The 12,631-nt window shown below is 38.5% G+C and overlaps 1 protein-coding gene across 2 annotated transcripts in view; it reads left to right on the top strand.

Annotated features, from left to right (window-relative positions):
• Positions 1 to 11,903, top strand: part of PTPN1 (protein tyrosine phosphatase non-receptor type 1) — a 150,252-nt gene extending 138,349 nt beyond the window's left edge. For both annotated transcript variants that reach the window (XM_070744628.1, XM_070744627.1), the window contains 3 exons: positions 4,500 to 4,661; positions 5,882 to 6,117; positions 7,869 to 11,903. In XM_070744628.1, coding sequence (XP_070600729.1) covers positions 4,500 to 4,661; positions 5,882 to 6,117; positions 7,869 to 8,058 — 588 coding nt within the window. In that variant the 3' untranslated portion in view covers positions 8,059 to 11,903. The remainder of the gene's footprint in view (positions 1 to 4,499; positions 4,662 to 5,881; positions 6,118 to 7,868) is intronic.
• The last annotated feature ends 728 nt before the right edge of the window (positions 11,904 to 12,631 follow it).

Here is a 12,631-nt window from a genome sequence, read left to right as displayed (position 1 = left end):
GAATGAATGAATGAATGAATGAATGAATGAATGAATGAATGAATGAATGAATGAATGAATGAATGAATGTATGTTATGCTTCCTGTGCTTTGGGCAGGGACAGAGGTCGTGTATTAAGTAGTAAATTTTGCACTGTATTCCCTTAACGTTTTTCCTCCCTATGTTTGATTACTAATTTTACTTTTTTTACATTAACCCAAGTGACCAAATAAATTCAAAATATCTATAAAGAAGATAATGGAAAATATTGTTGAAAAATTGATTTTAAAAAATCAGACTGATGAACCTGAAAGGATTGCAGAGGGAACTTGGGGATATCCGGGGGATTTAATGCATGTCCTGCTGAGACTCTGGTGATGTCCTGGAACCAAAGGGCAGCCAAGGCTTTGGATAGGATTGCGCCTCTTTTGACCCATCGCCCCAGATACTCCCCGCAGTTCACAGAGGAGCGGTGGGTTCCGAAAAAGGCTAAGAGATGCCAAGAGTGCCCCCTGGAGGAAAATGAGGGATGAATCCATCTGTACATGACTTACAGCTTCTATAAAAGCCTAACTCATGGGGGTAAAAGTGGCGAAACAGCATCATTTCTCTGCTCTAACCGTATCTGCAGTGTCACTAATGTTATTATTTGATGTTTATTCTTTTTCTTAATTGGTTTTAATGATGGTAAGATGACTGGCATAGACGTTGAGTGAGTAAATAAATAAATAATGAACATACATGACATCCATGTGATTTTCTTGGTAGAAATTCAGGAGTGGTTTACCATTGCCTTCTCCCACGCAGTACGAATTGATTCTTTTGGCATTGTCACGAAAATGTTGATGTGCCTCCAGCATCTTCCTTATTCATTGTCTGCTTGCTTTTTCTGGGTGACCCTGCTGGGAATTTATATTCTTGGCAAACTCTTTCAGTGTTCTTCACTCATCTCTTCCTGGAACATTCCCCTACACACACACACACACACACAAACCACAATGAGGCAGCGTAGGAGGACTTGGGAGAGGGCTAACCCTGGGGAAATTTCTATTCTTTATTTAGCGGTGATTCTTATCTGCCAGAAATTTTATCTCAAGCATGATTTCCACAGAGATAAGAAAGGCTATTTTTTTTGGACAATCTGTCCAACATTGGCAGACATAATTCTGATAGATGATTGTCAATCTAACAGGGGTCAAATACCATCAGTATATAATATTTCACCTCAGTTTTTGGACTGAAGCTGAAGTGAATTTCTATAATTCTGCAAATTTGTCTCATGTATTGATTTACCAAGATTGATATTCTCAAGCTTCCTTTAAATCTTGGGGTGGATCTCCTACTGCTAATTGCGGTAGCAAACAATTTAATTTTTGTAGATTGTTTTCTTGGGCTCGTCTAAGAAATTAAGTATTAGATTCTCAAAATTGGTATAAGGCTCAGAATATCTAACATTCGTGTTGCCTAAAAGAGATTTGAGTTGATATCAGAAAACCATTGCTGTATCTCATTCTATGTGTCTTCTTTTTTTAAAAAAAAAATATTTATTAAATTTCTACACATAAAAACAATCTAAACAAACAAAACATACAGGGAAAAAAGAAAGAAAAATGAAAGAAAGTAGATATTCATTCTATCTGTCTTATATCTGCACACCAAGACAACTAGAAACAAGAAGTTTTTCCCGAACACCATCACTCTGCTAAACAAATAATTCCCTAAACACTGCCAAACTATTTACTAAGTCTGCACTACTGTTACTACTAGTTTTTTCTTATCATTCTTATCACTCATCTCCTCCCACTTGTGACTGTATTACTGTAACTGGTTGCTTGTATCCTTAAGATTTCTATTAATATTGATTGTTTCCTCATTGCTTACTTGACCCCTATAATCATTACGTGTTGTACCTCATAATTCTTGACAAATGTATCTTTTATTTTATGTACACTGAGAGCATATGCACCAAGACAAATTCCTTGCATGTCTAGTCACACTTGGCCAATAAAGAATTCTACTCTATTCTATTCATCATAGAATAAGTGGTACCTTGTCATACGAACTTTTCGAGATACAAACCCAGGGTTCGGATTTTTTTTGGCTCTTCTTACGAACTTTTTTTGCCTTACGAACCCGCTGCCTCCGCTGGGATGCCCCACTTCTGGACTTCCATTGCAAGTGAAGCGCCTGTTTTTGCGATCCTGAGGCTCCCCTCCATGGGAAACCCCACCTCCTGACTTCCGTGTTTTTGCGATGCTGTAGGGAAATCCCAGGAGGAGAATCCCCGGATCGTAAAAACAGGTGCTCTGCTGGCAATGGAAGTCCGGAGGTGGGGTTTCCCAGCGAGGGAAGCCTCAGTGAAATCGCACCATCACAAAAATACTGAAGTCCTCGAAACCCCACCTCCAGAATCCCACCAGCGCAAAAACAGGCGCTTTGGTTTATTAGGTTTAGGTTTATTGGATTTATATGCCGCCCCTCTCCGCAAACTCGGGGCGGCTCACAACAATAATAAAAAACAGTACAGTACACAATACCAAATCCAATGCCCACCCATCCAGTTCCAATTTAAATTAATAATCTCATAAAAAACAGTATATATAAAAAACAGGCACACAGTCAATCAATCAACAAAACAACATGGGCAAGTGGGAGGTGTTTTAGTTCCCCCATGCCTGACGGCAAAGGTGGGTCTTAAGGAGTTTACGAAAGGCAGGGAGGGTGGGGGCAATCCTAATCTCAGGGGGGAGCTGGTTCCAGAGGGTCGGGGCCCCCACAGAGAAGACTCTTCCCCTGGGTCCCGCCAGACGACATTGTTTAGTCGACGGGACCCGGAGAAGGCCAACTTTGTGGGACCTAACCGGTCGCTGGGATTCGTGCGGCAGGAGGCGGTCCCGAAGATATTCTGGTCCGGTGCCATGAAGGGCTTTCAAGCTTTGGCTTGAAAAGGGGCTAAATTTTGGGCTTGCACGCATTAATCGGTTTTCCATTGATTCCTATGGGAAACATTGTTTCGTCTTACAAACTTTTCACCTTACAAACCTCCTCCCGGAACCAATTAAGTTTGTAAGACAAGATATCACTGTATTGAGTCTCCTTTGTCCATATGGGTGGCATACACATTTGATAAATTTAAAAAATCTATCTATCTATCTATCATCTACCTACCTACTTAGAAACTGCTATTTCACATAGTGACTCAAGGTTAGGCTTTATGGAGCTTATTTATTTATTTATTAAATTTGTATGCCGCCCCTCTCCGTAGACTCGGGGCAGCTCACAGCAATGACAAAGAACAATGTAAAATACAAATCTAATATTTCAAAGAGCTAAAAAACCATAATTTAAAAAACATACACACAGCATACCATACATAAATTATATAGGCCTGGGGAAGATGTCTCAATTCCCCCATGCCTGACGACAGAGGTGGGTCTTAAGGAGCTTACGAAAGGCAAGGAGGGTGGGAGCAATCCTAATCTCTGGGGGGAGCTGGTTCCAGAGGGTCGGGGCCACCACAGAGAAGGCTCTTCCCCTGGGTCCCGCCAAACAACATTGTTTAGTCGACGGGACCTGGAGAAGGCCAACTCTGTGGGACCTAACTGGTCGCTGGGATTCGTGCGGCAGAAGGCTGGTCCAATGCCATGGAGGGCTTTATAGGTCATAACCAACACTTTGAATTGTGACCGGAAACTGATTGGCAGCCAATGCAGATTGCGGAGTGTTGGTGAAACATGGGCGTATCTAGGGAAGCCCATGATTGCTCTCGCAGATGCATTCTGCACGATCTGAAGTTTCCGAACACTCTTCAAAGGTAGCCCCATGTAGAGAGCATTACAGTAGTAATGTACAGTAATATTTGTTGCTATAAAATATTTTAGCCTAAAAGTAATGGATTTTATTTTAAGAACATTTTATTGTGAAGTAATGAATTCTGAAATGTGATTTACAGACAAAGAACCCATCTTCTGGGCTGATATAAAAGATAGCAAATAAAACTTGACTGTTTCTAAGGAACCTGAGGGCATTATAATTCCTTATCTATTATTGGGCATTGGAACTAAGCATGATAGTTGCAAGCGTTTCCAGAGCGAGAGTCATTTTTAATATGTTGTGCTAAGAAATAAGATTCTCTGAGCCCCCTTGAGATTATATTATCACGGGCTTGCAGAAATTCAAATATAATATAATGTGCTGTCTTTTTGTTTTTATTGAATATCTTGTCATTTTAGGACATCTGAGTCCTCTTAATATCAGTTTTACAACTGCGGTGCAAATGAAAATTTGCAGTACTGTACTGCTTTTATGGGATCAAATTCTTGTTGAGTTGCATGTGATTGTTCTCAGGAATTATTTTTCTGGTTTGGTGCATAACTGCCGATTTCTCAGTGATTCTGCTTTCATGAACATTTTTTTTTTTTTGGATAGATGAATTTTTTTACATCATATGTATTGTTTCATTTTAAAAGTCCCCGTGAATTCTGAGGATAGTTTACTGAGTGTCCCCTCTCTTTGTGCAGATGGACAAAAGGAAAGATCCTTCTTCTGTCGACATTAAACAGGTTCTTTTAGAAATGAGGAAATACCGAATGGGGCTTATACAGACAGCAGACCAACTTCGCTTCTCATACTTGGCTGTGACAGAGGGAGCCAAATTTATTATGGGCGATTCTTCAGTACCAGTGAGTGCACATTGTCTTCAATTTCAGTCATTCTTTATAGTCAGTCTTGGGTTGTAGTATGTAGAAGAATTCCAGTGCATATGTGCATATGTATTAAAAAGGAATGGTCCATGATCTTTTTTTTTTTTTTTGCTAGTCAAAATAACGAATAAACAAAGATAGCAAATAATATAGAACCATTTGATATTTTCAAAAGTGATAGATGATAGGTATGTATGTATGTATGTAGGGGAGAGAGAGAGAGAGATACAAGATGGGTAGGGAGATGAGAGATTAGATTAGATTAGATTAGATTTATTGGATTTATATGCCGCCCCTCTCCGCAAACTCGGGGTGGCTCACAACAGAGAGAGAGAGAGATAGAGAGATGGATAGGTGGGTGGGTAAGTAGGGGCGGCAGACTCGGGGTGGTAGATAGATAGATAGAGAGAGATGATAGAGAGAGAGAAAGAGAGAGAGATGAGAGAGAGAGAGAGAGATTAGAGAGCGAGAGAGATGATAGATAGATAGATAGATAGATAGATAGATAGATAGATAGATAGATAGATAGATTAGAGAGAGAGAGATGATAGAGAGAGAGAGATGATAGAAAGATAGATAGATAGATGATAGATAGATAGATAGATAGATAGATAGATAGATAGATAGATAGATAGATAGATAAGATAGGGAGAGAGAGAGAGAGAGATGATAGATAGATAGATAGATAGATAGATAGATAGATAGATAGATAGATAGATAGATAGATAAACAGAGTTTATGATGACATATATTTGTGGGAATTACAGTAATTTTCCTCCGATTCATATCAGTAAGGGTTAGTGATGCACAGTTAGTGATGCGCATGCGCAGAAGCAAAAAAGAGACTAAAATTGCCCAAAATCTCACCTGCACGAGTATCCTCACGTGAGATTTGACTTCGGGTGCATGCGCAGAAGCAAAATCTCACACGGTGGGCATGTGCACATGTGTCAAGGGTGCATGTGCCGGCGCCAGACTTGGGATCCCGGTACCGGTAGGAAAAGGTAAATGGAGCCCTTCACTGTATGTGTGTGTGTGTGTGTGTGTGTGGTTGTTTGTTTGCATGTATGTGTGTGCGTATATCCACCTTAATGTTGCTCCACCTTAACGTTGCCATAAATATGCAAGAAAATATTGAGGAATTGGGGGAATTGATGATCATTTTGGAGAAGTTAATCAATTCCTTCTTCATGTTGAAGGAGCAATGGAAAGAACTTTCTAATGAAGATTTGGATCCACCACCAGAACATATTCCTCCACCTCCAAGGCCTCCCAAAAGAACCTCTGGGATGAATAATGGCAGGGTGCATGGTGATGTAGAAGTTTTTTCAAAGCATCCGAGGGCTGAGGAAGAAATAAAGTATGCTGCCAGCACTTTGGAAGCCAGTGTTCCAGATGGCAGAGCTTGTTCCACTGAGCAGCAGGGCGTGGAGAGGTAATATTGCCAAGGAATACTACAAGTATTTCTTGTAGATTCTCAGAAAATTGTCTCCGCTTAAAGCAGTGTTCCCCAACCTTGGCCACTTGAAGATATCTAAACTTCAACTCCCAGAATTCCCCAGCCAGTGAATGCTGGCTGGGGAATTCTGGGAGTTGAAGCCCAGATATCTTCCAGTGGCCAAGGTTGGGAAACACTGGCTTAAAGTATGTTCCCATCAGTTTGTGGCCCCTAATCTTTTTTCCCCAATGTGATCAGTAAAGTACCACTGAAAATATAATTTTATTTTGCATAATGACATAGGTCAGTGTATAAAATAAAAATGTACACTTGAAAGTTGAGTCACTTTTGTTGCAAGTTGCATTATCCTCTGGGGAAAAAGAAGCATTTAAATGCTTTAAATTGAATTGAGTATGGATAATATATTTGTGAGTTAATTACATTTGTGAGTTAAAAAGCCATCCTACTACACCTGAACTATTTTAGTTACCTATTCAAGTATGATTTTTTTTATAACTCAAAAGAGTAGCTCTGAAAGAAGCTAATATTTTTCTTACTTGCCTTCTGAAGTAACACTTCTTCTTGTGCCAAATCCATCACTGGACGTTGGCAATCATGTTGGCGATCCTATTTTTATCAACAGCCACATGAAAAATTGCTGTTGATTTTTCTCCATATTAGTCCCTTAGATTTTGAAGTAACAGTGCTAAAAAATATTCCATGATAATAACATTAGCATAAGATTTTGAAGTGAGAATAATTTGTCTTAATAGTTTCAGAATATTTTAAGTTATTTACTTTTTGCAATGCCTGAAAGTGATGAGAAATTATTTAAAATTTCTCAACGGAATGGAAAACGTTTAATTGGATTTAAATGTTGTCTGGATGAAGCTGTAAATGTTATGTAAGTTTATTACTCTTGGAGAAAGGGGTATACAGTGGTCCCTCGATTTTCACGGGTTCGAACTTCACGAAACGGCTATACCACGGTTTTTCAAAAATATTAATTAAAAAATACGTTGCTGTTTTTCCCCTATACCATGGTTTTTCCCACCCAATGACGTCATACGTCATCGCCAAACTTTCGTCCGCCTTTAATAAATTTTTTTTTAATAAACTTTAATAAATAAACATGGTGAGTAATAATCTAAATGGTTGCTAAGGGAATAAGAAATTGCAGTTTAAGGGTTTAAAGTGTTAAGGGAAGGCTTGTGATACTGTTCATAGCCAAAAATAGTGTATTTACTTCCGCATCTCTACTTCGCGGAAATTCAACTTTCGCGGGCAGTCTCGGAACGCATCCCCCGCGAAAATCGAGGGAACACTGTATATAAAAATGGAACTCTGTGGTTTGATTTCAGATCCTTTAAGACAGTTGCAAAATTTCAGAGAAAGATCTTGCTGTTTCAAAGGAAATTTAGAGATGATTACAAGTTTTCCAGCTCCACTTATGGAAACTTTATCCAGAAATTGAGTGAGATGGTTATCAGAAACATAAAAGAGAAATGAAATATATTTTAACACTAGATGTCACTATTGCTTTTTATATATCTACAGGACCCCCTTTCTTAATTTTTCCTGCTTTAATTTAGTTATTCTTATCCAGAAGTCATTTAACGACTTAAATGACAGAACCACAGTATTGGAATCATGCTGGGGAAAGTTCATTTACTTTTCAAATTAAGCCTCACTCATCACACCACGCACCAAAGAATTCTTCTAATTTCAGCATATTTGTTATCCTGCAGCACCAGTCCAGATATTATGCTTAGGAAGAGAACTGTTGATGCTTCACCGTGCAATGATGAAATTTTGAAGCCAGAAGAAGAGGATGAAGAGAGCATGATGACAACTTGGAAACCATTCCTGGTCAACATCTGCATGTTCACAGTCCTGACAGCGGGCGCATACCTCTGTTACAGAGTGTATTTTCATTGATGGACATCACCCTGTTGGTATCAGAATACCCGTAATATCCGTGGTGTTTCATTTGTTTCTGTATAAGAAAGCTAAAAGGGCAACTAAGCCTTATCCAAGTGGAAATGTATGGTATGTTAGAGAAGTTGGAACTTTGGTTAGGGTTTAAAGAGAAAGTTGATGCACTAGGGTTTAGGATTTAGCCCTAGGTCCCAAGAACATAATATTCTAATCTCAGGGCCTTAAGATATTCAGGAGTAAGCAGAGAATATGCCAAATAAGTCTTGTGTTTTTCATTTTTTTCCTTATTTTTAAATGGAATAATAAGAGTTTACAACACATTGCTGTGTGTTTTTTAAAAAAATATTCTAAAGCCAGGGGTGGGATTTTTTTGTTGTTCTTTTGGTGGGTTTTCTTCCCCCCAGAAAAAAAAAGGAATTAGGCACAAGTGAAAATTGCCTATGTTCTCCAAGCCTTTGGAGCCCAATACACAATTGTGTTCTTTTCAACCAACCACTGTATACACAGATACACACCCCTGAAGAATGTACAGGGTTTTTGTTGAGAGAGAGAGGGAGCTTTTCACTCTGCCTTTTTAAGGACTGATGGCTCAGTCTAAAGAGCCACTTATGCATTGCCTCTTAATAGATTTGGAGCTCCAGTGAATGGCTGGAGACTGGACATGCTCAATCGGATTGCACCCTGGGTCTTTTTGGCAGTGCAAATAATATGGGATGTATTTTATTTTTTCTCAAGTAGGTTCTTGCTTCAGTAACATGCTATAAACGGGCACCGCTTTTTCTCAGGGCATCCCAACAGGTCAATGCTACAATATCTCTTCCTCCTTTTTTGGACAAAACGAGTGATTCCTCTCCCCACTCACCATCAGTGCTCATTGCTATGTTGTCAATCATCTCTTGCACTCTTTATTTCTGTGTACATGCTCATTGTATTGCACAATTGACTTCCTAAAAAAAAAAATTAACTTTGTATATATTTTCACATCCTTATGGAGAAAGGGAAGGGAAATGTAAACAGAATGTCCACCAGCATTTATATCAGATACGCGCTTTAGAAAAAGGACCGGCGTGTAAGCTTTGTCACCCTATGGAATGTAAAATCTGATCTCATTCTAGACCTACCTTCTTACCATGTGAAGAATGTCCTGTGCCGTATACAGAATAGAAGAAGAACCCTTTTAAAACCATCACCATCATCACACTCTTAACCCTCCTTATGGTAAAGATGCATTGCAATGTTTCTCAGCAAAACCTCAGTGGTGGGCCAGCTCTTCTCTCGATCTTTTCCTGTTACAAACCACTGTGTTGATGATTTTCAGTGTTGTTTTTAGAACAAAGATTCCAAGATTAGCTTTTATTTGGCTTAAAGATCACGCTGTTTAGGAGCCAGGTTTAAGGCTGCAATCTTAACGCATCCACTCCATGGTTCTTGACTGTTAGTTCAGATGTGTAAGATTGGTTGCTTTAATCCGTGAACCTTCTGCCTCTGCCGAAGAGGAAGTTTGCACCCTAACTCAGAACAAATCCTTTTGTTCCACATGAAGTTGAAGAGAGAATTTGTTTGTGTTTTATTATTTTAGGTACAGCTTAGCTTGACTGACTGTAGCTGCTAAGAAAAGAGTAAATATTGACCAATCATGTGTTTTGTTGTTCCTAAATATTACGACTGGGGAAGTATGTTGATGTTGATAATTTCCCCTCTATATAAGCAATATAAATAACAAAAGGGAACCTTGTTACAGACGAGAAAGAGTACTGAAGTTGCAGCTGTTCCATTAACAAAACAACACCCAATCTACAGTGCAAGTTATTTGGAAGTTCTATATTCTACCTATTATAGCACTTAAGTATCATCTCTTTTTAAAAATCTGTGATATATCAGGGTTCTCACTCCATATTTATTTTACTCCTCAATTCTGACCAAATTAGCTTTTTCTTCTTTAAACAAATGAGATGTTAAAGAAAGGTCTTGGAGAAGGGGAAGTGGAGTTGAAAGAACAATTTTGAAATGAGGCTAGTATCAAGGTTTTGGGTTTGTTTGTTTTTCAAAACAATAATACATTCATAAGTAGTCCTGGGAAACTTACAGCCTTACCTATGAGAAAGAGGACTTTGGTTAAGCAGTCAATACTTAGTAATAATTTTGGAAACATTAAAATATTGACGTGACTATAGAAAATGGCATAATATATAATGGCTCATCTATGTATTTTGCTACTCAGTATGTGATTGCTTTGTCCCTTCCAATGTTCCGTCATTCAGTAGAATATTATTCAGACGCATTTGTATCACATTTTTATTCAAATGCATGTATAAAGTCTCCTGAAAGTGTCCTGATTGAAATCCATGTGCTTAAAAGGTGAACATAATTTTTATATTTCTGCTTTCTGATGTGCCCAATTATACTTGCATGATCTGATTATTTAAATGGCTGTGATTCCAAGGGTGTCACTGAAGTATTTTCATTCAGCTCAAAAGATTGGTAGGTGTGCGTGTTCTCTTTAAAACGAAGCCTGGTTGCCTGTATCTTGCCTATTATTTGGCAGTTTTTCTATGTACACCATCTAAACCAGTTGTATAGCACTCATTTCAATCAAGTAACTATAGTACGAACATTCCAGAATGTGTACAAAGCCATATTCACACCTCTCTCTCTCTCTCTGTTACACACAGACACACACACATACACACGTCCTAGTTTTTTATGGCAAATTGGTGAAACGTGAAGTGCCAAGACAGATGGTAGCCACAACCAATGAATTGAAGGCCCACCCCCTTTTGATGTGTGTGACACATGTAAAAAAGGGGGAGGTAGGTTCAACCATACGGGCCCAGGTAGCATCTTAATCATTTTTATGCCCTAGAGATGCCAATATATGTTAGCCGCCCTGAATCCTTTGGGATTGGGAGGCATAGAAGTCAAATAAATAAATAGTCTTCTGAGAGTCCAAAGGAAACAGTTATTTACGAAGATAACCGGAACGAACCTAGAATTGAAAACCTGTTCTTTTCATTAAAAATAAAGAAAGGGATTTTGTTTTTTAAAAAACCCTCTTTGATGAAAAAATTGTATTATCTCTTCCACAACGACATGGTCAACTTCAGAATGTATCTCCACAGCAACGTGATTGTACTATATTTAATCTGTCAGGGAGAACTAAATTTCTTTTTTCGTGTGTGTGTGTGTCCCAAGACAGAAATTGCTTCTGATTACCATGTTCTTCTCCAATCCGCCAGCATCACTATTTGCCTTGATCATTAAAAAAAAAAAAATGCTGTATCCAATCAAATCTTTTTTATGGTCCTAGACCAGCATAAAAAGGGTGGAATAGAAGTTCTGTAAGAAATAACAGTAGAAAGCCCCGATAAAGCTCAGCGAGGTGTGGATACGGCTTGTCATGCTGAACTGTAAGCATTTTGTTTTGATGTCCTTGTACATGTAATGTAGTAGTTTGGGGTGTGTATATACAGTAGCATTTCGAAGTGGATGTATTGGTTAACCTATTCTTGGGCGGGGTTGGGGGGGGGGCAAAGGAAAAGAAATATCCATGTTTAAACTTGTTAGAAAGTTAGTGAGCTGCTCTGCTATATGCCTTAAGCAAAATATTTACTCATCAGGTCTTTCTTTTTTTACCAATTGCCATAGAAGACTTTTTTTAAGAAAAGAAATAAAATAAAAAAACAAGCTAGATGTTTTGGTATAATACGTTTTCAGGTATATTGTCTCTTACGTAAGGCGCTGCAAGGACCTTACAGTTTCAGTAAAACTGTACAGTTTTTCAACTTCCCATAACAAATTTTCAGTTCTCATTTTAGCTGCAACAATAAAATTCTTTTGTAAAGAAACCCTTGTCTGACGCCTCGTGGAAGCATGTTTCAGTCTTCATGGGAAATTTTAATCATTTTACCTTGAAATTGCAGGCTATCCAGTTCCTATCCTCTTTGCTCTGCTAAGAGATTAGCAATCTCCTAATCTCGTACTCCAAGAAATGCTTGAATTGGTGAAAAAGCTCTTACATGCTGCCTTTATATTGCAAAAAGGAAAGACATGGTGGGGAGAGGGGGCACACAATACTTATTTAGGAAGAGACAGAAATTAGGAAAGACTTCAGTTTGTAAAGATTTGCAGTTTCTCACAAAGTAGGCTGTTGCTGAAGAAACAACCTGGTAGAGTAAGATAGTCAATAGTATCAATAATTTCACCAACTCATTCATGGAATTGCCCTTCGAAAAGGTGCCAACATCACTTCTAGTAGACTGGGATAGAGAATATTAGCCGGAAAGGCTGAATGCAAAATTGAAGGTCTAAACTTGTCAAGACTCTTCCACTATAATATTGTTTTGGTGAGTGTGGAATGGTGGATTTAAAAAAAGAAAAACAATACTGGCAATAGCCAGATTGGTGTGATAGTTAAAAGCAGTGAATTGAAAGGTGATGCATCATGAGTTCTGACCCAACCTTAAGCATGAAGTGTGCTGGGTGACTTTAAGATCGGCAGTATTCCTCAGTACTAGGAAGAAAATAGTGCAACCCACTTCTGAAAACAAAGTTCATAAAATAATAAAACTTCATA

The sequence above is a fragment of the Erythrolamprus reginae genome, chromosome 3 (genome assembly GCF_031021105.1).
Source record: "Erythrolamprus reginae isolate rEryReg1 chromosome 3, rEryReg1.hap1, whole genome shotgun sequence".
NCBI classification, from domain to species: domain Eukaryota; kingdom Metazoa; phylum Chordata; class Lepidosauria; order Squamata; family Dipsadidae; genus Erythrolamprus; species Erythrolamprus reginae.
Note: the sequence above shows the minus strand (reverse complement) of the source record. Positions and strands in the feature narration are given on the sequence as shown.